A 26577-nucleotide genomic window follows, 5' to 3' on the forward strand; every position below is an offset into this window, starting at 1 on the left:
CGAATATTTTCTGTTTTGGTGTGAATAGGCAATAATATCACACAACATTCTGAGTACAAAAATGATAATAGCACACTTCGTAAGAATTATTCATTTGTACTTATATTGTACATTAAGGATCCAAGTGGAAATGTGTAGAAAAATCAAACATTCGTCTTTATAGTCTATTTAAAATTACTGTCTCTAATTTTCGACAGTGTAAGTGATACAAGGGATTTGGCAAATATGCAGGTACAGTTTAGTGTATTTGTAACATAATTTGTGAAAAAAAAAACCCCGAATTAATCTCCCTTATAAATAATATATAATATATTAACTTTGGTCAATAATGCAAAGACTTTGTGCTCGGTTGCATTAATAGGAGCCCTTCTTCATTGTGAATTTTGCTTACAAAACAAATCAAATAACATAAATACAGATTTTTTTATTTATATTAAATTCCGGATTTTTTAGTATGAATTAGTTTATTAGAGACACGAATAAAAGCGCCCAAACGACTTAGATTAATACAAACTTCCGGTTCTTCGTGGCCCTGCCTCCCCGGTAGTTTTATGACATTTATTTCAGAAAATTGTATATACTTCTTATTTTCATCATGATACACAGTCTTTTCATCATAAACAGTAGTGGGTAAGTACCATGGTACCGCCAGACGATGGTTGATTTCGATTCAATATGTTTCAGCATCCAGCTACAAATGGCTGGAGGAATCTGATAACTCGTGATCAGTTTCCGCACAGCACTGTCACTTATCAACAATCAGTGTTGATTGTGGCTGTCGTCATACCTTTTTAAAGTTTTAGTGCTGATAAATGCGGATTGGAGACCAGTCATTATTTTTATAGTGCAGTCATAACTGTCATATACGATGTAGAATTATATGATGTCTAATTAGTAATTATACAGAAGTGTTGATGAACAGAGGCAAAGTTTACAACATAACGCGATGCATATTTTTTTTCATTTTAATCAGCTTGATATTGCCCAGAGTCAACTGCTTTGATTGGTTATCCTGACAAAGAAAAATCCACAAGATGCCCTGTGATTAATTAATACACATATGGAGTAATGATGATGAATTGAATTGTAAATTATATCCTCAATTTCTGGAGAGATACAGAACATAAATAATATACTGTAACCCAACATCTAATAATAATATTAGACATATACATGTATGGATATTGCCAAATATGACTAAAGACAATACAACATATTGAGTCCTTATAATTCGTGTATAATTACACATGTGTGAATTGGCCCTATCGACAAGGTCTCCATATAGGCCTATACAGTGTATTTGAGTTCAGTAATTGGGAGATTATCAATCAGTTGGATCCCATATATAACTGATTATAACTTCTGAAATTGGTTTTATGTGTAGATACTTTGCTGTCTGTCATTATCATATATGCATTGTGTTATATTGATTATTAACTTTTTTTTATCTTGATCAAATATTAAAGAGCCATGCAAGAAACATGATATACAGTTTGAAATGTTACAAGATCGGTATCGTCTGAAAAAATTGGTTTTCTTGCAACAGTTTCAATGTGTTTGTAAGTACCTTTTTAACGAAATGTATTTTTTTTTTTTTGCAGAGATGTTTTTATGGAAAAACACTGGAAAAGTGTCATACATAAATCAATATGCGACTACTTTTTTGAAGTTCAGGGAAAGGTTTGTATATTTCAGTATTTTCTCATAGTTAGTCTATAAAGATCTTCCTTTTTTATCACAAAGAAAGAACTAATTAAGATGTTAATGGTAGGGCCGACCCCATCAGGATATGTATGATTTACTGTATATGTGTATTGTAAATGACAATGTTAATTAAGTACTGTTTCGTTATTTATTTACTAGGTAATAATTTTTTTGTGTTGTAAATTTTGTAATTTTGCAGTAATTGGGAAAATTACAAGTGAACTCTTTTATTTTCAAATCAAAGTTGAGGTCTGTCCATCATGTCTTCATTTTCATGACCCATCTGTCATTTGATTGACAAAAATATAAAAATGTAACCCCTAGTGACATCTATATTTCAGTTCAAAATTAACAGCATTTATTATAATACATGTACATTGTAAATCATCATTATTAAATCAAAGAAATATTCAACTTATAGATGGAAGACATTTTACAGTCAATAAGGACACTTGATGTTGAAGCTATATTTTCAGGGCTTTTTCTCACTGGTTTGGGAAGGGGCCTTTTTGTGTCATTTTGGGAAGAAAATTGATGAATTGGCCCATGAAAGATTTTTTTCAGGAGTAAAGGCAAATTTTAGGAATTTGGCTTAAATATGAAATAATTTCGATTAGGAATGGGGACCATTAACGGCCCCAAAAAGCACTTAGAAAAAGCCCTGATTTTATACTATGAATTATTTGACTTAGAAAGTGATTATCTTTAGGCTGCCTCTGCTGATGATGTGCCTCCAGTGATTCCTACTCCTCATCACTACCTCATCAACATCTACAGGAACCAGCTGTATTATGTTGCTGTTGTCACTACAGAAGGTATTAAAACATTAGCACCCACAACATAATCTTTAACTTGTCATTTAACTCATAGTAGTGTGTAATTTTGACATTCAGAAATTGCTGAATATAGAGAAAAATGATAATCCTGGAGGAGGCATTGACCTTGAAATTGAAATCTCTGTTATATATAGTCTTACATAATTATGCCTCTGAAACATTTATATTGGGAGTATCTGAGGGTGACTTTTATATATGTAAAAATAATTAGAGTAAGTCAGATTAGAAAAGGTTTGCAATAAGTTATTTGTTTTCATGTTAAGTGCTAAATTTCTCAAAAAAATACAAATCTACCGCTGTATGATCTATTCATAATTTGCATATACAATGTATGTACATTAGAATTTATGTCTGCCTATTTGTAAATTGTGAAATTTTATCTGAAGGTATTCTGATTTTATGATGCTGTCGCATATCGACGTATGAAACTCATATTGAAAAATTATATATTTGTCCACCCAAGTTTTCAGTGTATGAAACACCATTTAACCTTCCAGTTGGTTGAGATGATGTACACACAAAAAGAAAATGTTTGTGTAAGCAACAAGATTTGCTGTGTTTTATAATTTCAGTCTCATTTCTGTTCGGGTCTGTGATTGACTACATATATATATTTCAGTGCCTCCAATGTTTGTGATCGAGTTCCTACATCGGATCTTTGACACATTTGAAGATTATTTCAATGAGTGCACAGAGAGCATATTAAAGGAGCATTATGTCATTGTTTATGAGGTTTGTATTCCGGCACTCAAAAAATACTACATCAGACATTGTCTATGACTTTTATAGTACTACAGTAGTGTTTGCTTATATCATCATTGTGATATCAAAAATATAGTGATTTGGTTTACCAACAAGAATCTGTCAGTTGTACATCCATAATTTTAAATTGTATGCAGACATTTTGTTATGAGAGAGTGTTACATGTATATAAGTCAGCGTTCGAATTTAACGCTCGCACACTCGCTAAATGCGAGCTGATTTTTCATTTTGCGAGTAGAAAATTGTGGTACTCGCATTTTTCTGCGAGTGCATATAAATCCTGGTAAAACAGACACACATAGTAAAACATCGACGAAAACTTTACACAAAAACCGACACACAGACAATGCATTATTGATGACGCTTGTACACAGCACTCATTAGTTTCAAGCGTCTCAAAGACTACGATATACATGAATATATTGTAATGGAAAAGAAACGAGAGTTTCCGAGAAACAAAGCGTGACGTCTCGCTAGCATGGCTGACATAATCAATTTTTTTAAGTCAGCCGCTGCCGGAACATCAAATGAAAAGATCGTCGAAAATAATGAGAGCAAGGACTCATGTAGAGAAAGTAGCCCAACTCCTAAGAAAAAAGTGACATGCATCCCAAGGCCAACAAAACAAACTGTCGAGAAATGGGAACTGCATATTGACCTGGAAAAAAACCTTGACGATGATCATGTGCATGTTATTGAAATTTATTGCAAAACTTGCAAAGAATATAGTCCCGACAAGTCATCATCAGTAAATATTTTGTTCTTACTTGAAATTCTATCTGCACTTGCTGTATTGTCCATTTTCTAATTTAACAAATCAACTTCAGATGTGACAAAAACAAAATGAAATTTTTAAACGAAAAAATTCAGGTTTTTTTTCCAAATCGCAAATATGTTGTAAAATCATGATGGACAGGGAATAGCATTTTTAGGTCACCTGAGACGAAGTCTCAAGTGACCTATTCTAATCGCCTTTTGTCCGTCGTCATCCGTCGTCCGTCGTGCGGTGTGCGTCGTGCGTCCGTAAACTTTTTACATTTTCGACTTCTTCTCCAAAACCACTTAACAAAATTCAATGAAATTTGGCAGAAAGTTTCTATGGCTGAAGGTCAACCAAAATTGTGAATTATATGGTCCCCAACCCCCAGGGGCCTGAGGGGTGGGGCCAAAAAGGGTCAAATTGACTAAAACTTCAAAAATCTTCTTCTCTACTCTCAGATACGGTGGAGTCAAACACTCTTTATAGATGAAAGGGTCTTGTGGTGCTTTACCAAAATTGTGAATTGCATGACCCTGGGGTTTCACGTTTGCCCCTGGGGAGGGGGTAAACTTTACTATAGTTTATATAGGGAAATCCCATTTTTAGCCCACCATCATCAGATGGTGGGCTATTCAAATCGCCCTGCGTCCGTGGTCCGTGGTCCGTCCGTCCGTCCGTCCGTCCGTCCGTCCCTCCGTCCGTCCGTCCCTCCATCCGTCCGTAAACAATTCTTGTTATCGCTAATCCTCAGAAAGTACTGAAGAGATCTTTCTCAAACTTCATATGTAGGTTCCCCTTGGTGCCTAGTTATGCATATTGCATTTTGGGACCGATCAGAAAACAACATGGCCGACAGGCAGCCATCTTGGATTTTGACAATTGAAGTTTGTTATCGCTATTTCTGAGAAAGTACTGAAGGGATCTTTCTTAAATTTCATATGTAGGTTCCCCTTGGTGCCTAGTTATGCATATTGCATTTTGGGACCGATCGGAAAACAAGATGGCCGACAGGCAGCCATCTTGGATTTTGACCATTGAAGTTTGTTATCGCTATTTCTGAGAAAGTACTGAAGGGATATTTCTCAAATTTCATATGTAGGTTCCTCTTGGTGCCTAATTATGCATATTGCATTTTGGGACCGATCGAAAAACAACATGGCCGACAGGCAGCCATCTTGGATTTTGACCATTGAAGTTTGTTATCGCTATTTCTGAGAAAGTACTGAAGGGATCTTTCTCAAATTTCATATGTAGGTTTCCCTTGGTGCCTAGTTATGCATATTCCATTTTGGGACCGATCGGAAAACAAGATGGCCGACAGGCAGCCATCTTGGATTTTGACCATTGAAGTTTGTTATCGCTATTTCTGAGAAAGTACAGAAGGGATCTTTCTCAAATTTCATATGTAGGTTCCCCTTGGTGATTAGTTATGCATATATTGCATTTTGGGACCGATCGGAAAACAAGATGGCCGACAGGCAGCCATCTTGGATTTTGACCATTGAAGTTTGTTATCGCTATTTCTGAGAAAGTACTGAAGTGATCTTTCTCGAATTTCATATGTAGGTTTCCCTTGGTGCCTAGTTATGCATATTGCATTTTTGGACCGATCGGAAAACAAGATGGCCGACAGGCAGCCATCTTGGATTTTGACCATTGAAGTTTGTTATCGCTATTTCTGAGAAAGTACTGAATGGATCTTTCTCAAATTTCATATGTAGTTTCCCCTTGGTGCCTAGTTATGCAGATTGCATTTTGGGACCAATCGGAAAACAACATGGCCGACAGGCAGCCATCTTGGATTTTGACCATTGAAGTTTATTATCGCTATTTCTGAGAAAGTACAGAAGGGATCTTTCTCAAATTTCATATGTATGTTCCCCTTGGTGCCTAGTTATGCATATTGCATGTTGGGACCGATCGGAAAACAACATGGCCGACAGGCAGCCATCTTGGATGATTTTGACCATTGAAGTTTGTTATCGCTATTTCTGAGAAAGTACTGAAGGGATCTTTCTCAAATTTCATATGTAGGTTCCCCTTGGTGCCTAGTTATGCATATTGCATTTTGAGACCGATCGGAAAACAACATGGCCGACAGGCAGCCATCTTGTATTTTGACCATTGAAGTTTGTTATCGCTATTTCTGAGAAAGTACTGAAGGGATCTTTCTCAAATTTCATATGTAGGTTCCCCTTGGTGTCTTATTATGCATATTGCATTTTGGGACCAATCAGAAAACAAGATGGCCGACAGGCAGCCATCTTGGATTTTGACAATTGAAGTTTGTTATCGCTATTTCTGAAAAAGTACAGAAGGGAGCTTCTCAAATTTCATATGTAGGTTCCCCTTGGTGCCTAGTTATGCATATTGCATTTTGAGACCAATCAGAAAACAAGATGGCCGATAGGCAGCCATCTTTGATTTTGACCATTGAAGTTTGTTATCGCTATTTCTGAGAAAGTACAGAAGGGATCTTTCTCAAATTTCATATGTAGGTTCCCCTTGGTGCCTAATTATGCATATTGCATTTTGGGACCGATCGGAAAACAAGATGGCCGACAGGCAGCCATCTTGGATTTTGACAATTGAAGTTTGTTATCGCTATTTCTGAGAAAGTACAGAAGGGATCTTCCTCAAATTTCATATGTAGGTTCCCCTTGGTGCCTAGTTATGCATATTGCATTTTGAGACCAATCAGAAAACAAGATGGCCGACAGGCAGCCATCTTTGATTTTGACAAATGAAGTTTATTATCACTATTTCTGAGGAAGTACTGAAGGGATCATTCTCAAATTTCATATGTAGGTTCCCCTTGGTGCCTAGTTATGCATATTGCATTTTGAGACCAGTCAGAAAACAACATGGCCGACAGGCAGCCATCTTGGATTTTGACAATTGAAGTTTGTTATCGCTATTTCTCAGAAAGTACTGAAGGAATCTTTCTCAAATTCTAGTAAGACTTAGAAGAAGAGAAAAGTAGAGAAAAGATCAATCTGACATGGAACCTATGAAGAACATTCAATGGTGGGCGCCAAGATCCCTCTGGGATCTCTTGTTGACTATTACTTGTTGGATTTGTATTGGAATTCATTCTAACTTGTATCAAATTATCAGCATGGGAGGACACTTTGATGGTATGTACATGTTGGCCCTAGTTGACCCCCAGGGGCTGGTGGGCGGGGCCAAAAAGGGTCAAATTGACTAAAATTTCAAAAATCTTCTTCCCTACTCTCAGATATGGTAGAATCAAATACTCTTCATGGATGGAAGGGTCTTAAGGTGCTTTACCAAAATTGTGAATTTCATGACCCTGGGGTCTCACGTTTGCCCCTGGGGAGGGGGTAAACTTTACTATAGTTTATATAGGGAAATCCCATTTTTGACTATTATTTGTTGGATTTGTATTGGAATTCATTCTAACTTGTATCAAATTATCAGCATGGGAGGACACTTTGATGGTATGTACATGTTGGCCCTAGTTGACCCCCAGGGGCTGGTGGGCGGGGCCAAAAAGGGTCAAATTGACTAAAATTTCAAAAATCTTCTTCCCTACTCTCAGATATGGTAGAATCAAATACTCTTCATAGATGGAAGGGTCTTAAGGTGCTTTACCAAAATTGTGAATTTCATGACCCTGGGGTCTCACGTTTGCCCCTGGGTAGGGGGTAAACTTTACTATAGTTTATATAGGGAAATCCCATTTTTGTCTATTATTTGTTGGATTTGTATTGGAATTCATTCTAACTTGGTTCAAATTATCAGCATGGGATGACAGTTTGATGGTATGTACATGTTGGCCCTGGTTGACCCTCAGGGGCTGGTGGGCGGGGCCAAAAAGGGTCAAATTGACTGAAATTTCAAAAATCTTCTTCTCTACTCTCAGATATGTTAGAATCAAATACTCTTCATAGATGGAAGGGTCTTCAGGTGCTTTACCAAAATTGTGAATTTCATGACCCTGGGGTCGCACGTTTGCCCCTGGGTAGGGGGTAAAATTTACTATAGTTTATATAGGGAAATCCCATTTTTGACTATTATTTGTTGGATTTGTATTGGAATTCATTCTAACTTGGTTCAAATTATCGGCATGGGATTACAGTTTAATGTTATGTACATGTTGGCCCTGGTTGACCCCCAGGGGCTGGTGGGCGGGGCCAAAAAGGGTCAAATTGACTGAAATTTCAAAAATCTTCTTCTCTACTCTCAGATATGTTAGAATCAAATACTCTTCATAGATTGAAGGGTCTTTAGGTGCTTTACCAAAATTGTGAATTTCATGACCCTGGGGTCTCACGTTTGCCCCTGGGTAGGGGGTAAACTTTACTATAGTTTATATAGGGAAATCACATTTTTGACTATTATTTGTTGGATTTGTATTGGAATTCATTCTAACTTGGTTCAAATTATCAGCATGGGATTACAGTTTGATGTAATGTACATGTTGGCCCTGGTTGACCCCCAGGGGCTGGTGGGCGGGGCCAAAAAGGGTCAAATTGACTGAAATTTCAAAAATCTTCTTATCTATTATATGTATGAATCAAATACTCTTCATAGACTGACCCCATTAGGACTGATTGGTGGGGCCAAAAAGGGTCAATTTAGTTGACCGAAATATTTCAAATCTCAGGTGACCGTTGAGGCCCTTTGGGCCTCTTGTAATTAGATAGAATTGATACTTATTTCATTATTTGTCAAAGATTTTATGAGAAATCATACGTGATTAAATCAAATGAAATGACCGATTTTTTTGATTTTTTGTTCTCTTGAAAATAAATTATAAGATGTAAGTAATATATAGGATCAAAATCCTTCAATATTCATTGATCTTGAAGTTGATGATATTTGAAGGGAGTATATACCCTGGCTAATATGAACAGTGAGTTAAATAAAAAAAAAATTAAAAAAAAAATTGTATTTTGGCTCAAATAAAAACTTTATTTGAAGCAACTGTTCTTTTGTTTGTGGTTCTGAAAAGTAAAGATTATTTATCATAAAACATCTGTTATATTTAATGTTAACACATAATTTCAAAATTGGGAGTAAGTTTGTAATTTTGCGAGTTAAAATTTTATCCACTCGCAACAACGTGCGAGTTACTAAAAAAGTTAAATTCTACCCCTGTAAGTACATGTATTACTAATTACCAACAGTAGTCACGGTTCTCTTTTGCTGGCCATCATTTTCACTGATTATACCAGACTGTCATACTCTCATATTGTTCAGTATTGACCTATGTAAATTAATTTCAGTTACTTGACGAGATGTAAATTAATTTCAGTTACTTGACGAGATGTAAATTAATTTCAGTTACTTGACGAAATGTAAATTAATTTCAGTTACTTGACGAGATGCTTGACAACGGTTTCCCGTTAGCAGTGGAGCTGAATATTCTGAAGGAGTTGATTAAACCTCCAAATTTCCTCCGGACCATTACCGACACTGTTACAGGCAAAAACACCAGGTCAGATATACAGATCTCTCTTACTTCAATCTTAACTTGTGTGGATAGGGCTGTTGATATTTTGGTTGAACATTCTTAGGGACAGATTTCTTTCCTAAATTAACATTTGCTATAAATAGAAAAAAAAAATGTTTTAGAAAAAAAATTTAAAAAAATATTCATACAAGAAACATTCAGAACAGAGTTTTAGGTAGTTTGGTGTATAATGGAATATCACAGTTTGTAGGCAGTTTCATGCAATGTATTGATTGGTTGTCAATTTCTATCATCAAATTTCGCATTATAGCTAATATGTTGATAAAATAAACATTAATATTAAGAAACAAAATGAAGGCTGTTCCTCTGTAAGATGTAAATTTCTATCCGAGTGAGTAGAACCTTTGTAAACCTCACTCTGACTCTTGACTGTTTCCTTTCAACCTGTGATTAACTTTGAGTAAGATTAGCATGTGTTCAAAGTTACTGATCGTAAAATGATAAGAAAAAATAATCTCAAAATTGCTTGAAGGAAAACTCAAGAAAAAAAAAATCAGTATGAACTGGAGAAATCAAAAAAAGAACTTCAGAGAATTTGACAAGGTTTAAGGATGAACACTACAATTTTGTTTTCAGTGTGAGTGGCATCTTGCCCACTGGTCAGTTGTCCAATATTCCCTGGCGACGGACAGGGGTCAAGTACACCAACAATGAGGCGTACTTTGATGTGATAGAGGAGATAGATGCCATCATAGATAAATCTGGAACAACTGTGACAGGAGAGATACAGGGATATGTAAGTGTACAAATCTGAAACAAAACATAACAGGTGAAAAATAGGGAAGTGTAAGTGTTCAAATCTGAAGCAGATTATAACAAGAGAGATACAGGGATATGTAAGTATACAAATCTGAAACAAACCATAATGGAAGACAGAGAGATGTCTATTGTAGAATAAAACCATTACAGGAGAAAAATAGGGAAGTGTAAATGTTCAAATCTGAAGCAGACCATAACAAGAGAGATATAGGGATATGTAAGTGTACAAATCTGAAATAAACCATAACTGGAGAGACGGAGATACATGTATTGTAAATATACAAATCTACATGGGTGTGTTAGTATACAAATCTGAAGAAAAGGTTGAAAACCATTTTAATAAGAATCGCTTTGTGTCAAATTATTTAAGCAGAAAATCTTGATTGTTATGGTGTATTGTCATTGTACAGATTGACTGTCTGATCAAACTGACCGGAATGCCTGATCTGACCTTATCCTTCATCAACTCGCGTCTCCTCGACGACGTCAGTTTCCATCCATGTGTACGCTTCAAACGATGGGAGGTAAGGCTGAAAAAATATGCCATCTTCGTTATTTGGAACATAGTGCTTCATATTTTGACCTTGTGTCTGAGGTATATGTTGACATACTCCAAATACATTTCAAGAAAATTTGACACTAATTTTTAGTAGCTTATATGTTTGGGTAGGATACTCCGTTCTATTTTGACAATTTAATCAATATTTTAGCAAATGACACTATGCAATCCTATTTATGATAAACTTAGAGTTACTTCCCTTTTGCAGTGAAATATTGATGAGGTCACAGGGTCAAATTAGAGTTTCCATGGTTGGCTAGAAGAGCTACTTTACTCAAAACAAAATTGGTTTTTTCCAGAATGTGTTATTTTTTCTGCATAAAAACATTGATGATTACTTAATTGGCTTAATTTGCTGTATTGTGTATCTTAATTTGTACAGAGTGAGAGAATCCTGTCTTTTGTACCCCCAGATGGCAACTTCAGACTCATATCCTACCACATAACATCAAACAAGTAAGTTTTAACTTGTACAAAACTGAAGTCTGGATTTAAAATTTACCTGATGCAAAACTTGAATATGGCAGCTAAATTTCATTTACAATTCAATTTACAATGAAAACAGAGCATTTTGTGTTTTTGCTTTAAATCATGTATTGGATTCACCTTTCAATCATATTTGATATTTTTCTCTTTTCAGTCTTGTAGCTATACCAATTTACCTGAAACACAGCATTATGTTCCGGGAGGGATCGTCCGGGAGGTTTGAGGTGACAGTGGGACCAAAGACTACCATGGGAAAAACGGTAGGGTGATGTTGATGTCCTCGCTTTACCTACATTTATAAAACTTTACAAAATACTCATGTGAATCATGAAACTGAGTTATTTTGGAGTTCAAACATAAGGATCACTTTGACTTGCTCAATTTAAGTAGATAAATGGTGATACATTCAGTCTCTACAAACGTCACACACATTATCCAGCCATTGGCCAGAAAAGCTTCCCTATGGAAGATAGATATAAAAGATCTCTGTGACTTGCAATTGGTTCATTAGACTATGTATTTAGAGTCGTATCTAATGGAGTCTTTTTTACTTACCTTAGTATTCTTCTAAAATTTAACAAACAGAAGAGCAATGAATCTTATTCAGTAATCAGTAGATAGTTCAAAGGTTACAACACTTACTCCGTCAGGTAAAATACATTGCTGAGCAGAACCCTAACAGTTTATTACTTAGACACATTTTTAACTTAACACTTTCCTTACAATGAGAATCAATCAAGAGTCTGAAAAAGCAACTACATGTAAATGTATACAAAAATGCTTGTATTATAGCCTTGGGAAGGGGTGATAGAGTTGGTTAGCTGGAAGTTTAAGTTTAAATGAAATGAGTTGCACTGTTTGTGTCGGTCCAGTGCAGAGACAAATCAAGTGAATTTCAATGTTTATAAACTATAAAAATCTGTTTTCAGGTGGAAAATGTAGTTATGGAGGTTCCCTTTCCTAAGACAGTTCTAAATGCAACCTTGACCCCAACTCAAGGAAAATACACCTTTGACCCAGTCTCCAAGGTGATGACCTGGGATATAGGAAGGATTGACACTACTAGATTACCCAGTATTAAAGGAACTGTAAGTAATAATATTAGAACAAAACTTCTACAGCTTGTATACACTAAACCACGAGGGTCCATGGAGGACAATTGTTAAACAAATTACACTAACCCTTCAACAAATTTAGGTTGTATGTACACTGTAATAATATAATATCAAGACCTCATCCTGATTAGACTCAAAGTTGAAGGGTCAAAGTCCATACATGACCATTTTAAGGAGTTGAGGCGTGGTGCATAAGCCCCACTTAATATTTCACAGAAAAAAATCCCTTCTGAATTTTTACAAATTTTATGGAATAATTTTTTTCTTTTCTCCAGGTAACTCTACAGACAGGAGCTCCAGTACCTGAATCCAACCCGACTATCAATGTAAGTAGAGAAATAGTAGTATACAGTAGTTAAGACATAAGATAAAGGAATGGTCTTCTGTATTGATCCTGTAGTAAGCCTATGGGAAAATCATGTAACATTTGACTCCAAGCTCATCGTCAGATACATTATTCAGTATAGTGTGTCAGATTGGGATTTAAATGTAGTTGTAGTGAGAAATCTTACATATATGCTAAATTACAATAGCAATATTAAACTGTCAATAACATTCCCAAAAATCTATCCACAAAATTGTTTGAAGCTACATATCAATAAATCCTTCAATTTAATTCAAATGCTCTACATATTGCAGTGATAGAATGGGAAATTTGCCAACTTGTGTATAATATGCGAATTCACGTATTATAAACAAGTTCGAGTATGGATTTGTTGCTAAAAATAGCCAATATCGAATAAACAGTAAATTTTGAAATATATTATTTAACGATGATTTAATTTATAACAAAGTAAGTTATATTTGACTAATATATGTTTTCTGAAAGCGTTGTCTGCCTAGAAACTTGATGTTACACTACCGGAAACTTATGTAACATAAATTTTTGGTATTTTCCAAGGTGCAAATCATTTTTAGCTCACCTGGCCCGAAGGGCCGGTGAGCTTATGGCATGGCGCAGCGTCTGTCGTCTGTCGTCCGTCGTCCGTCGTCCGTCGTCTGTCCGTCAACTTTTCCTTTAAATCGCTACTAGTCCTAAACTACTCAGTGGGTTTTGACCAAATTTGGTCTGAAGCATCCTTGGGTTAAGGGGGACCAATTTTGTATAAACGGTGGGTCTGGCCCCCCAGGGACCTTAGGGGCGGGGCCCAATAGGGGAAATATAGCAAATTCTTTAAAATCCTTCTTCTTCTGTAGAAATGAAGGGATTTGATTCATATTTGGTCTGAAGCATCCTTGGGTGAAGAGGAACCAATTGTGTATAAACGGTTGGTCTGGCCCCCAATGGCCTGACAGGTGGGGCCCAATAGGGGAAATAGGGTTAATTTAAATTGCTACTAGTCATAAAGTTATAAATGAATTTAAACCAAATTTGGTCAGGAACATTCTTGGGAGAAGGGGAACAGAGTTTGTATAAATTTTTACTCTGAATCCCCAGGGGCCTGAGGGACGGGGCCAAATAGGGGAAATAAAGATTAGTCTTTAAATCACTTCTTGTCATAAAGTTTTAAATGGATTTTAACTAGATTTGGTCAGGAACATCCTTGGGGGAAGGGGAACAGTGTTTGTATAAATTTTACTCTGAACCCCCAGGGGCCTGAGGGGTCGGGCCCAATAGGGGAAATAGGGTTAATCTTTTAAATCACTAGTAGTCATAAAGTTATGAATGAATTAGAATCAAATTTGGTCAGGAACATCCTTTGGAGAAGGGGGAACAGAGTTTGTATAAATTTTTACTCTGAACCCCCAGGGGCCTGAGGGGCGGGGCCAGATAGGGGAAATAGAGATTAGTCTTTAAATCGCTTCTTGTCATAAAGTTTTTAATGGATTTTAACTAGATTTGGTCAGGAACATCCTTGGGGGAAGGGGAACAGAGTTTGTATAAATTTTACTCTGAACCCCCAGGGGCCTGAGGGGCAGAGTCTAAGAGGGGAAATAGGGGTTAATCCTTTAAATTGCTACTAGTCGTAAAGTTATGAATGAATTTGAACCAAATTTGGTCAGGAACATCCTTGGGAGAAGGGGAACCGTGTTTGTATAAATTTTTACTCTGAACCCCCAGGGGCATTAGTGGCGGGGCCCAAAAAGGAAAATAGGGGTTTATCATATGAATCGCTATTTATCATAAAGTTATGCATGGATTTGAACCAAATTTGGTCTGGAATATCCTTGGGGGAAGAGGGGAAAGAAAGTTTATGTAAATATTGACTCTGACCCCCAAGGGGCCTGAAGGGTGGGGCCAAATAATGGAAATAGAGATCTGTCTTTATATCGCTCCTAGTCATAAAGTTTTAAATGGATTTGAACCCAATTTGGTCAGAAACATCCTTGGTGAAAGGGGAACAGATTTTGCATAAATGGTTACTGTGACCCTCCATCCCATAACTATGTATAACATCGTTGGACATTAAGGGATAAACACAGTTCTGATGTAAAAATAGGCCCAAGAGTCTTACCCCACCCTAAGGGACTTAGTTTCTTCGAACACAATTAGGTTGTAAAAATAATCCATAGGGTCTTTCAGTCCCTTAGAGAGTATGTGTATTAACAATTTGAACATGAACATTATTTTGACATTTGGTCAAATCCAACCAGGTGAGCGATACAGGCCCCATGGGCCTCTTGTTATTTTTGCATTTGTATGATGTTTCATGATGAGATAAATGTGACTTGGACAAAAAATTTTAAAATGTTAACTTTAGAATGATTTTGGCTATTTTTAGTAACCAAACAATATCTCAATTGGTGTAAGGTTGAATATTATACGCAAGTTGATGGTGATAGAATGGTTGCTCTAGCCATTGTGTCCACATATGTTGTCTATATGGTACACCATTTTGTTACAGATGTACTTCACCATCAGTCAGCTGGCTCTGTCAGGTATCAAAGTCAACAGACTCGACATGTATGGGGAGGTAAGTGTGGACAGTGATGAGTATTACGTTATTACGATATAACCACTGTCAAGTTATAAAAAATTATTACATTTGTGATGAGTACACAGAAATGAGTTTTGAATATCAGACCATTTACTTTTCCTGGTGCAAAGTTTTGAAAAATCAGTCAATCTGTTGAAAATATCTGAATATAGGAATATATGTAGCTATAAACATAAAGGAACTCCTCAGTCATATGCATTTTGTGCAGACTATCAACAATATATATATATATATATGTCAGGGAAACATTTGAGAACATTTCCTATTTCCTTTGCTTTATCAATGTTTTATGCAAATAACATCTAGATGTGTGTTAGAAAGAGCTAGACACAGATCTACATTGGTTTTTTCTCAGTTTTGTCTCTACTTTACATCTTTTCTGAATTATCTCCCCTTAGAGAATCTCATTTCCTGAGTGATCTCCCCTTAATTAAATATAAATTTATCTAGATTTTCAGGGCTCCTTGTAAGACCCATTCACGGATACATGTATTACAATGCTACATAATCTAATTTAAAAATGTAGGTCTACATCTTGGGAAGGACTACATAAAAATTTCAAAATAGTAAATATCACATTATTCACTTTCTTAACCATGATTTTTTGTGTAGCTCCACTCCCATCAAAATGTGAGCAGGAGCAAAAATGTTTAAAATTTTAAACAAGCTAATTTACTTTTTTTTCTGGTTCATTTTCCTTCAGAAATACAAACCTTTCAAGGGAGTGAAATATATAACGAAAGCTGGAAAGTTTCAAGTACGGACATAATAACCATAGCACCATATGGAACGACTGGTTTGTGTGAAATCTTGTTGTCCGCAGAATAAATTTCAGACAATGGTTGGATAACACGTATGGAGATATTCTGTGATAAATCCGTGTGAAATAGTGATGTAAGTGATTGTGAACTAGTGATGCAGCTCCGAGCTGACTTCCGAGGGCTGTACAGAAGCTTGATCGATTCCTGTGGTGCCCCATCACCGAGAAGTGGAATAACGAGATACAGTTGGGTACCCCACTAGTTTTTACTGTATCAGTAACAGTAGTACTCAGCTCAGGACTTCTGGTTCATGTTCAACATCATACCGAACGTGGAAGATATGCCAGAACTCTGGTACTATAACTGGTATGTTACCAGAAGAACATTATACTTTTCATTACATGAGAAATGTGCTATTTCACATTGTACAGCTGGCCATAAATGATGCTGTGTGGGTATAGTGTTAAATAAGGTTTATAAAGAATAAGGTTTAGATTTCTAAGTCATTACAATTCATTCAGAATAGAATAATCTGTTGATTGGAAATGTGTGAGTCATAAAAGTGTACATGTATGTTCAGCAACAAACAGACAAATACTCAAGAAAAACCTTTTTTTAAAAATTCTCCAAAATAATCATTATATTCAGACTTGTAATTGTGTATTCACACTTCGGTCCAATACAGTGTTAAAAGTTTCAGTCTTGTTTAAAAGTTATTAGTCTCAGACTGACAGTATAATATCAACGTGGTGAGTTAAGATGTTCACATTTTATTGTGTAAATCAGTATTTTCTTTCAACAAAAATCATTCGACACATCACTCTATATTTTGTGAGTACATAATTTATAAACTGTTTGTGACCACAAATTTGACCAACAGTGCTTTTGTTATTTTATGATTGTTGTGTTTGATTTATTTTTTAAATATTGAAGCATGAATTCAATTTTGGGTGTTGAGAATGAAAGATAAAGGAATACAAGCATCATATCCATTTAGTTTTCGTAATGATGCTCCGGTAGGATTTTAATTTTGAAAACTGTGGTACTCTTGTGTTGTAAAAGATGTATACATTTATTGTAATTATGAACATGTATAAGAGAGCATTGGAGCGTTCCTCTTACACACGATGTGTTCCTGTCATAGGTTACCATGCAATAGTTTGTTGTACAGTATTTATTATAAATAAACTACTTACCTTGTTGTGTTGATAAATCAGACGACAGTATAAGTCATTATAAACTGCCAGAAATACGTATCATGCTTCAGCAGATTCCATATTGTTTCAGAGTTTGCATGTGCTGCTTATTTTTAAGCGTAATATTTTAAAGTCTAAGCCAATAAGATGATATACTGGATTAAATTTCCATGTAGTTATTCAAACGGACGTAAATTACATTATAAATCTGTTTTGACAATGTGGTATCTACAGGGGGGCCCTGGTGGCCGAGTGGTCAAGGTGTCCTGACACTTTATCACTTGCCCTCCACCTCTGGGTTGTGGTGGCCGAGTGGTCAAGGTGTCCTGACACTTTATCACTTGCCCTCCACCTCTGGGTTGTGAGTTCAAAACCTACATGGGGCAGTTGCAAGGTACTGACCGTATACCAGTGTTTTTTTTCTGGGTACTGGGGCTTTCCTCCACCTCCAAACCCTGGCACGTCCTTAAATAACACTGGCTGTTAATAGGATGTTAAACAAAAACAAACCAAACCATGGTTTCTACATACGGTAAAATCAGGATTCAGTACGGGGGTTCTTGTTGTAGTAAGGTTTAATGGAGACTGGTGTCCTAACCTAATTCGGACTTAAACATTTAACAACAGTTGAATTAAAACATGATTACTGAAAACGTCATTGTAATGTTTCCCACAATATGGCCGAAGAACATTCGTCACATGAGGGAAATATGAGGGAAACATGAGGTTTTATTTCCTGATCATGTGACCAATTTCATTCAACCCGATACACTGCCATATATATTGGGGTAGAACTTAAATTTCATTTATCTAGAGATGATTTAATTCTTTTTGAATCACAGAAATATGACATTATCCTTGTATTCGATCATTTTCGATTGTGCTAGAAATTTTATTGTTCTCTGCAGTGAATTATTCTTTTCCAAGATCGGTGATGTTATGTCTTGGACTATGCAAACTGATCAAATGGTGATACTAGTAGCGATATTTTCTGACAATTCTGTGTGGCCTACCAACCTTATTCATAGTGCTAAACCCTTTGAAATAGAGCTGTTTGTTGTAGTTACAACACATGGAATTTAATAAAAAGACGGATGTTTGTATAAATAAAAAAAATGGTAAATTTAAAACCATGCAAAATACACATAAACTATATATATGGTTCACGTATCATTACGAAATCTGTAACAAAAAATTAATAACTATGCTAATCTCATCAACCAGGTTTGGTTTCCTGAAAATTATTACGTACGAAGTTCCGAATTTTAAAAAAGAAGTTTATTTCATATTTTTTCAGACATAATAGGCTTATTTTCTGTAATATTAAGAAATTTATAAACATTGTCATGGGTAAGTTGTGTAATCCGTGGGTAGGCACGTCAATGTAGTATATAAATGATAATTTTGTTTACATGTTGTATTGGTTAATTCATGTATATGTTTTCATCAAGGAATTAACTTTTATATATGGTTGATTTCTCCACATTAAAAATCTTGATCTAAATAAATATTGGCTTGAGTTGTAAATGAAAAGTTGTGAACCTGTTTCGGGATGAAATGATTTCACTGTTGACATCTCACAACCCTGTATTACCGCACGTAGGACCAAGTTTTTTCACTGGTGACATCTCACCACATTACAACTATGGCGACATTTTAATGTTGTCAGTAGTAACAAGTGACAACCTTACATTTGGTGCTGTCATCGTTTTGTGGAGACCAGAAGATGTTGGCACAGACAACAAGAGGCCCAGGGGCCTTAACAGTCATCTGACTCTAAATTAAAACCCTTATATTATAGTAGTATGCATTCTCTGTAGCAAGTATATAGTGGCAGTGTTGACCATGGTGGCCATCTTGGATTTCTGACCAACCCAATAAATAACAACACTTGGTAAGGACCATCTCAGGATCATTTCTGGTAAGTTAGAGCTGAATCCCGCCGGTGGAATTTGAGAAGTTTGAAATAGATGTTGTTTAGGAAAACCATGATTGCGTAATCATGTTACAAAATGGCCGCCATTGCTGCCATGTCAAAGTTTTTACGAGGCTGAAAAAATAACAACACTATGTTGGCTCACCTTCCTTGACATCCTCACACATTTACGGCACATTTGGCGGCCATCTTGGATTTCGGACCGACCAGAAAAATAACAACACTTAGTCAGGATCATCTCAGGAACATTTCAGGCAAGTTTCAGCCCAACAGCACTGGTGGAACTTGAGAAGAAGTTTAAAATGTGTTTTCAAAATGGCCGCCACTTGGATTTTGGATCAGCCCAAAAAATAACAACACTTGTGGGGATCATCTCAGGATCATTTCAGGCAAGTTTCAGCCCAACAGCACTGGTGGAACTTGAGAAGAAGTTTAAAATGTGTTTTTCAAGATGGCGGCTGTGGCAGCCATCTTGGATTTCGGACAGACTCGAAAAATAACAACACTTGGTCGGAATCATACAGGATCATTTCAGGCAAGTTTCAGCTCAAAAGCACTGGTGGAACTTGAGAAGAAGTTTAAAATGTGTTTTTCAAGATGGTGGCCACCGCGGCCATCTTGGATTTCGGACCGACCCGAAAAATAACAACACTTGGTCGGGATCATCTCAGGAACATTTCAGGCAAGTTTCAGCCCAACAGCACTGGTGGAACTTGAGAAGAAGTTTAAAATGTGTTTTCAAAATTGCGGCTTTGGCGGCCATCTTGGATTTCGGACGACCCGAAAAATAACAACACTTGGTCAGAATCATATCAGGATCATTTCAGGCAAGTTTCAGCTCAAAAGCACTGGTTGAACTTGAGAAGAAGTTTAAAATGTGTTTTTCAAGATGGCGGTTATGGCGGCCATCTTGGATTTCGGACTGACTCGAAAAATAACAACACTTGGTCGGAATCATACAGGATCATTTCAGGCAAGTTTCAGCTCAAAAGCACTGGTGGAACTTGAGAAGAAGTTTAAAATGTGTTTTTCAAGATGGTGGCCACCGCGGCCATCTTGTATTTCGGACCGACCCGAAAAATAACAACACTTGGTCGGGATCATCTCAGGAACATTTCAGGCAAGTTTCAGCCCAACAGCACTGGTGGAACTTGAGAAGAAGTTTAAAATGTGTTTTCAAAATTGCGGCTTTGGCGGCCATCTTGGATTTCGGGCGACCCGAAAAATAACAACACTTGGTCAGAATCATATCAGGATCATTTCAGGCAAGTTTCAGCTCAAAAGCACTGGTTGAACTTGAGAAGAAGTTTAAAATGTGTTTTTCAAGATGGCGGTTATGGCGGCCATCTTGGATTTCGGACTGACCCGAAAAATAACAACACTTGATCGGGATCATATCAGGATCATTTCAGGCAAGTTTCAGCTCAAAAGCACTGGTGGAACTTGAGAAGAAGTTTAAAATATGTTTTTCAAGATGGTGGCCATGGCGGCCATCTTGGATTTCGGACCGACCCGAAAAATGACAACACTTGGTCAGGATCATCTCAGGAACATTTCAGGCAAGTTTCAGCCCAACAGCACTGGTGGAACTTGAGAAGAAGTTTAAAATGTGTTTTCAAAATGGCGGCTGTGGCGGCCATCTTGCATTTCAGACTGACCCGAAAAATAACAACACTTGGTCAGAATCATCTCAGGAACATTTCAGGCAAGTTTCAGCCCAACAGCACTGGTGGAACTGGAGAAGAAGTTTAAAATGTGTTTTCAAAATGGCGGCTGTGGCGGCCATCTTGGATTTCAGACTGACCCGAAAAATAACAACACTTGGTCAGGACCATCCTAGCATCATTTCAGGTAAGTTTCAGCTCAATCCCACTGGTGGAACTTGAGAAGAAGTTTGAAATGTGAAAAGTTTACGCACGGCGGACGGCGGACGGCGCACGACGACGGACGAAGCATGATGACTATAGGTCATCCTGACCCTTCGGGTCAGATGACCTAACAAATCTATACCTTGTAATAAGGCCACAAGTGTTGTTCAGATAGACAATGACACGGCTATACATCAATTTCATGAAAACTATTAATATGCAATGAAATTACATAAATAAATCATACAACAGCTGATTTTATTAATAATTTATTTGACAAAATGGTTAACAGATTTTGATACAAGTTGATAGACTAAGAAATCCTACAACAAATAAATAATATACTGTACTAAGAAATATGGGGACATTTTCTATAATGATACAGAGACAGTAGAACCCTTGTGTGCATAGGGGCATGTAACAATGTTTTGAGGAGGGGGAGGGTAGGAATTGTGTCTTATCTATTATTATCATACTAGACAAGCCTCCTTCCTGAGTAACATTGTTACATGTCCCTGTGTCTGTGTGTACTATACAGCTAGGTGGTTCGTGGACGGAGTTTAGGAGAAATTACTAAAAAAATAATTTAATATTGTCTACTCTTAGAAATACCAGGCAGGTCGGTTTTGTTTTCTGAATCTTTAGTTGGTGTCATGATGGTTACAACAGCTAAAGTAATGTTTCTATAAGACTACGAGATGCCAGGCAAGAATTAACATTCAACGCAAATTGTATATACATGTTTGAAGGACAAAGGTCTACTTACATTGATAGAAAATGATACCAAGTTTAAACCAGAGAGACAAAATATACATACATTCTCTATACTGGTATCATACAGAGTTAAGGTTCTTGAAGGTCAAAAGGTCAAACTTGGTATTAAGACCACCCCACTATAAAGACCACTTTCACTCAGTCCCCCAGGTGGTCTCAATAGAGAGGTTTTACTGTATTTAGAACAAAGCTTAGAAATTGATAATATAGTCACTGTGTTATAATACAACTATTTTTGTAAGAAATAAATGAATAAATAATTAATAAATGAATGAATAAAAAAATAAAATGAAAGTGAAGTATATTTGAGTGAACATTAATGGAATGCTAACTTTGAAAATAAAGAAAAACACATATTGACAAAATCTTCTCAATAAAATAAATAAATTTGACTGGGTTTTTTGTGACTAGATTAATAATCAGTGTTTAAAATTAAAGCACTGTTTAGATGTCATTCTATACAGATTAATATATTTGTGAGAAGTTTAATATGAAATGTAAATAGTAACATAACTGCTGCTTGATTTAATCGTATTAATAAAGGTTTAAAAATATATATATTTATACATTTTGTATACCTATTTTGACGAAGTAAAATCCAAATGACAACAATTGTATAAATATTGCACAATAAACAAATAAACAAAGACTCCAAAAATGAAAAGATTATGGTTGTGATAATTAAAAGTAAATAATTGATAATCCATGCATACACATATGGAAATATGATAAAAATCAGCACAATTTCGGGTTTCTCTCATAGTATTCACAAAAAGTCTTTAAAGGTTCAAATAAATTGTTAAAGGTTATTTAACATTTCTCTCTAAATTCATCATACACATATTTAACAATTCTGACATACATATTTGTATATCATATCCATCAAAACTCAAAACATATAATACATATATATATAAGAAGTTAAGAATTCCCGTACCTCTCTGGAAATCCACGTTGAAATAGATACAATATATTACAGCATCGTTTATGTATACCATTTTTCAGAACTTCAGTCTATTTGAGGGACTTCTTTAAACAATTTTGATTCTCAATGAACAACACCACTCCTGTACATTATTCAGAGATGGATGTGAAAATTATCTAAGTTGCAGATCAAAGTAGATTTTAACATAAAGGTTACTTCTACATATTTCATTTCAGGTACATACATTTGTATATTCATTTTGCACAATGCAACAAATTTACAATAAAGACAATTCTTTTCTTTCTCTTGTACATTTTTTCCTTTCAAAATGGCATTTCTGGACAAGAATTACTTCCCTTTACCAAGGGATCCTCTTCAGGTTTTGAAATTCAGTACAAGGTAAGATTTAGAATGAACATTCTGATTCACATTACGAAAACAATTTTTTCATGATTATGATCATTGGAACACGGGAACAACAATTAAGTACAACTTGACTTTTCTCTTCTCTAGTCATTGTATAATTTGTTAAAAAGACGCTGAAAAACCGTATCACTGGTTACCGTTTGTGGCCCTGGTACCGTTTGCGGGAATCATCTGTGGTTATATCACTTGTGTGTGACCCTGGTAATCCTATTTTTGTTCTGAGACAAATTACAAATGTCTGTACTCCACAAAGTTAACACAATATACATTTGTGTAGATCTCCTGCGATGTTCCTTCTTTGTAATTATACTGAGCTGAAAATGTCATAGTATACCTACAATATTATTTGGAAAGACAGAATTGATAATAACCTGCAATTTTCCCCTTACAGAATCCACAAGGAATAAGTCCATGTAATCAAGACTTATCCCTGAAATCAATAATTAGTATATAGCAACTTTACCTTAGAATCAGTACAATACACAGAAGCCAGGTAAATAAATCCAGGAAACTATATCTACTGTTTAACATTCGCCAATTTTGCCCAATAAAGAGAGAGTGAATTTAACAGTGTAGCGAAAACTTTCACTACTGGTACACACAGGTACTTCCTACTGTTTAACATAACAAATGATCAGGATAACTGTTAAGTGTGGTGAAAGCACATTTTGTTGATGTATGGCAAATGTTGCTGGTACATCCACATGCAGCTCAGTCTTCACAAAAGAAGTTTTCTGGTACATCCACAGTTCAGACATCTCAAAAGAAATATATGATTAATTAAGGCATTGGCAGTCTATGTTGTGATAGTCATTCAGCTTTCAGACGTCTGAGTTATGGGGAAGTTTGGTGTTGGACTCTGTAACAAGCAGTTCTATGTGATCGGCCTGTTTATTTTTGAATGCCTCTGCAATAGTTCGAGCTGCTCCAATATGTGCCATACCCGATAAAGATTGACCATTCACCTCGAGAATGATTTGTCCTGGTTTCAAACGTCCAGACTCGTATGCTGACCCTCCTGGCTGAAATGGGACGATCCAATATACATCATTATCAGAAACCTGTGATTAGACTCATCGTATCTCATTAAAATTTTGTGTCAATCAAGTTTTTTTTCTTCAAATAGCAAACCAGAATGATTCACAAGCAACAAATTTTGTATATAATGTAAAAACATCAACAAACAAGAGGCCCAGGGGCCTTAACGGTCATCTGACTCTCAATTAAAACCCTTATATTATTGTAGTATGCATTCTCTGTAGCAAGTATATAGTGGCACTGTTGGCCATGGTGGCCATCTTGGATATCTGACCGACCTAATAAATAATAACACTTGGTCTGGACCATCTAAGGATCATTTCTGGTAAGTTAGAGCTGAATCCCACCAGTGGAATTTGAGAAGAAGTTTGAAATAGGTGTTGTTCAGGAAAACCATGATTGCGCAATCATGTTACAAAATGGCCGCCATTGCTGCCATGCCAAAGTTTTTACAAGGCCGAAAAAATAGCAACACTTTGTTGGCACTCCTTCCTTAACATCTTCACCAATTTCAAGCTCAATGGCACCAGTGGAACTGGAGAAGAAGTTTAAAATGTGTTTTTTAAGATGGCGGATATGGCGGCCATCTTGCATTTCAGACCAATCTAAAAAATAACAACACTTGGTCGTGATCATCTCAGGAACATTTCAGGCAAGTTTCAGCCCAACAGCACTGGTGGAACTTGAGAAGAAGTTTAAAATGTGTTTTCAAAATGGCGGCTATGGGGGCCATCTGTGATTTCGGACCGACCCGAAAAATAACAACACTTGGTCGGGATCATATCAGGATCATTTCAGGCAAGTTTCAGCTCAATAGCACTGCTGGAACTTGGGAAGAAGTTTAAAATGTGTTTTTCAAGATGGCGCCTATGGCGGCCATCTTGGATTTCGGACCGACCCGAAAAATAACAACACTTGGTCATGATCATATCAGGATCATTTCAGGCGAGTTTCAGCTCAATAGCACTGGTGGAACCTGAGAAGAAGTTTAAAATGTGTTTTCAAAATGGCAGCTATGGCGGCCATCTTGGATTTCGGACCGACCCGAAAAATAACAACACTTGGTCGGGATCATATCAGGATCATTTCCGGCAAGTTTCAGCTCAATAGCACTTGTGGAACTTGAGAAGAAGTTTAAAATATGTTTTTCAAGATGGCGGCTATGGCGGCCATCTTGGATTTTGGACCGACCCGAAAAATAACAACACTTGGTCGGGATCATCTCAGGATCATTTCTGGCAAGTTTCAGCCCAACAGCCCTGGTGGAACTTGAGAAGAAGTTTAAAATAAGTTTTTCAAGATGGCGGCTATGGCGGCCATCTTGGATTTCGGACGGACCCGAAAAATAACAACATTTGGTCGGGATCATATCAGGATCATTTCAGGCCAGTTTCAGCTCAATAGCACTGGTGGAACCTGAAAAGAAGTTTAAAATTTGTTTTTCAAGATGGCGGCTATGGCGGCCATCTTGGATTTTGGACCGACCCGAAAAATAACAACACTTGGTCGGGATCATCTCAGGATCATTACAGGCAAGTTTCAGCTCAAAAGCACTGGTGGAACTTGAGAAGAAGTTTAAAATGAGTTGTTCAAGATGGCGGCTATGGTGGCCATCTTGGATTTTGGACCAACCCGAAAAATAACAACACTTGGTCGGGATCATATCAGGATCATTTCAGGCAAGTTTTATCTCAATAGCACTGGTGGAACTTGAGAAGAAGTTTAAAATGTGTTTTTCAAGATGGCGGCTATGGCGGCCATCTTGGATTTCGGACCGACCCGAAAAATAACAACACTTGGTCGGGATCATCTCAGGATCATTTCAGGCAAGTTTCAGCTTAATCCCACTGGTGGAACTTGAGAAGAAGATTGAAATGTGAAAAGTTTACGGAAGGCGGACGGCGCACGGCGGACGACGACGGAAGAAGCATGATGGCTATAGGTCATCCTTACCCTTCGGGTCAGATGACCTAAAAACTCCCCTAAGGGAAAGGCTGTCATATATAACTATATGAAAAAACATCTCTTACTTCCTAATTTTTTACCTGGTCTTGGTCATGATCGTGGTCAAACTATGTGAAATATAATTCTGATATTGTCACATTCATGTTTCAAATGCACCTCTGGAGTTAATGTTGGAAGCAAGAGATATTTTACTAGGTTATACATGTACATGTGTATTAAAGATTTCTTAGAAAATGTCTCTAAGAAATGTCCTTGTCCCTATGCAAAT

General features: G+C 36.5%; 2 protein-coding genes across 4 annotated transcripts in view; one reads left to right on the forward strand and one right to left on the reverse strand.

Annotated features, from left to right (window-relative positions):
* Positions 1 to 515: 515 nt before the first annotated feature.
* On the forward strand, positions 516 to 17487 carry LOC117322047 (AP-3 complex subunit mu-2-like). The gene is made up of 13 exons (XM_033876772.1): positions 516 to 630; positions 1602 to 1680; positions 2414 to 2519; positions 3160 to 3272; positions 9402 to 9526; positions 10139 to 10298; positions 10732 to 10845; positions 11263 to 11336; positions 11521 to 11626; positions 12296 to 12454; positions 12757 to 12807; positions 15328 to 15396; positions 16124 to 17487. The coding sequence occupies exons 1-13, from the start codon at positions 596 to 598 to the stop codon at positions 16187 to 16189; spliced, it is 1257 nt and encodes a 418-aa protein (XP_033732663.1). The 5' UTR covers positions 516 to 595; the 3' UTR covers positions 16190 to 17487.
* Positions 17488 to 22670: 5183 nt separating this feature from the next.
* LOC117322049 (whirlin-like) overlaps positions 22671 to 26577 on the reverse strand; it is a 36550-nt gene continuing 32643 nt past the window's right edge. For all 3 annotated transcript variants that reach the window (XM_033876777.1, XM_033876775.1, XM_033876776.1), the window contains one exon: positions 22671 to 24328. In XM_033876777.1, coding sequence (XP_033732668.1) covers positions 24128 to 24328 — 201 coding nt within the window. In that variant the 3' untranslated portion in view covers positions 22671 to 24127. The remainder of the gene's footprint in view (positions 24329 to 26577) is intronic.

The sequence above is a fragment of the Pecten maximus genome, chromosome 2 (assembly GCF_902652985.1).
Source record: "Pecten maximus chromosome 2, xPecMax1.1, whole genome shotgun sequence".
Lineage (NCBI taxonomy): Eukaryota > Metazoa > Mollusca > Bivalvia > Pectinida > Pectinidae > Pecten > Pecten maximus.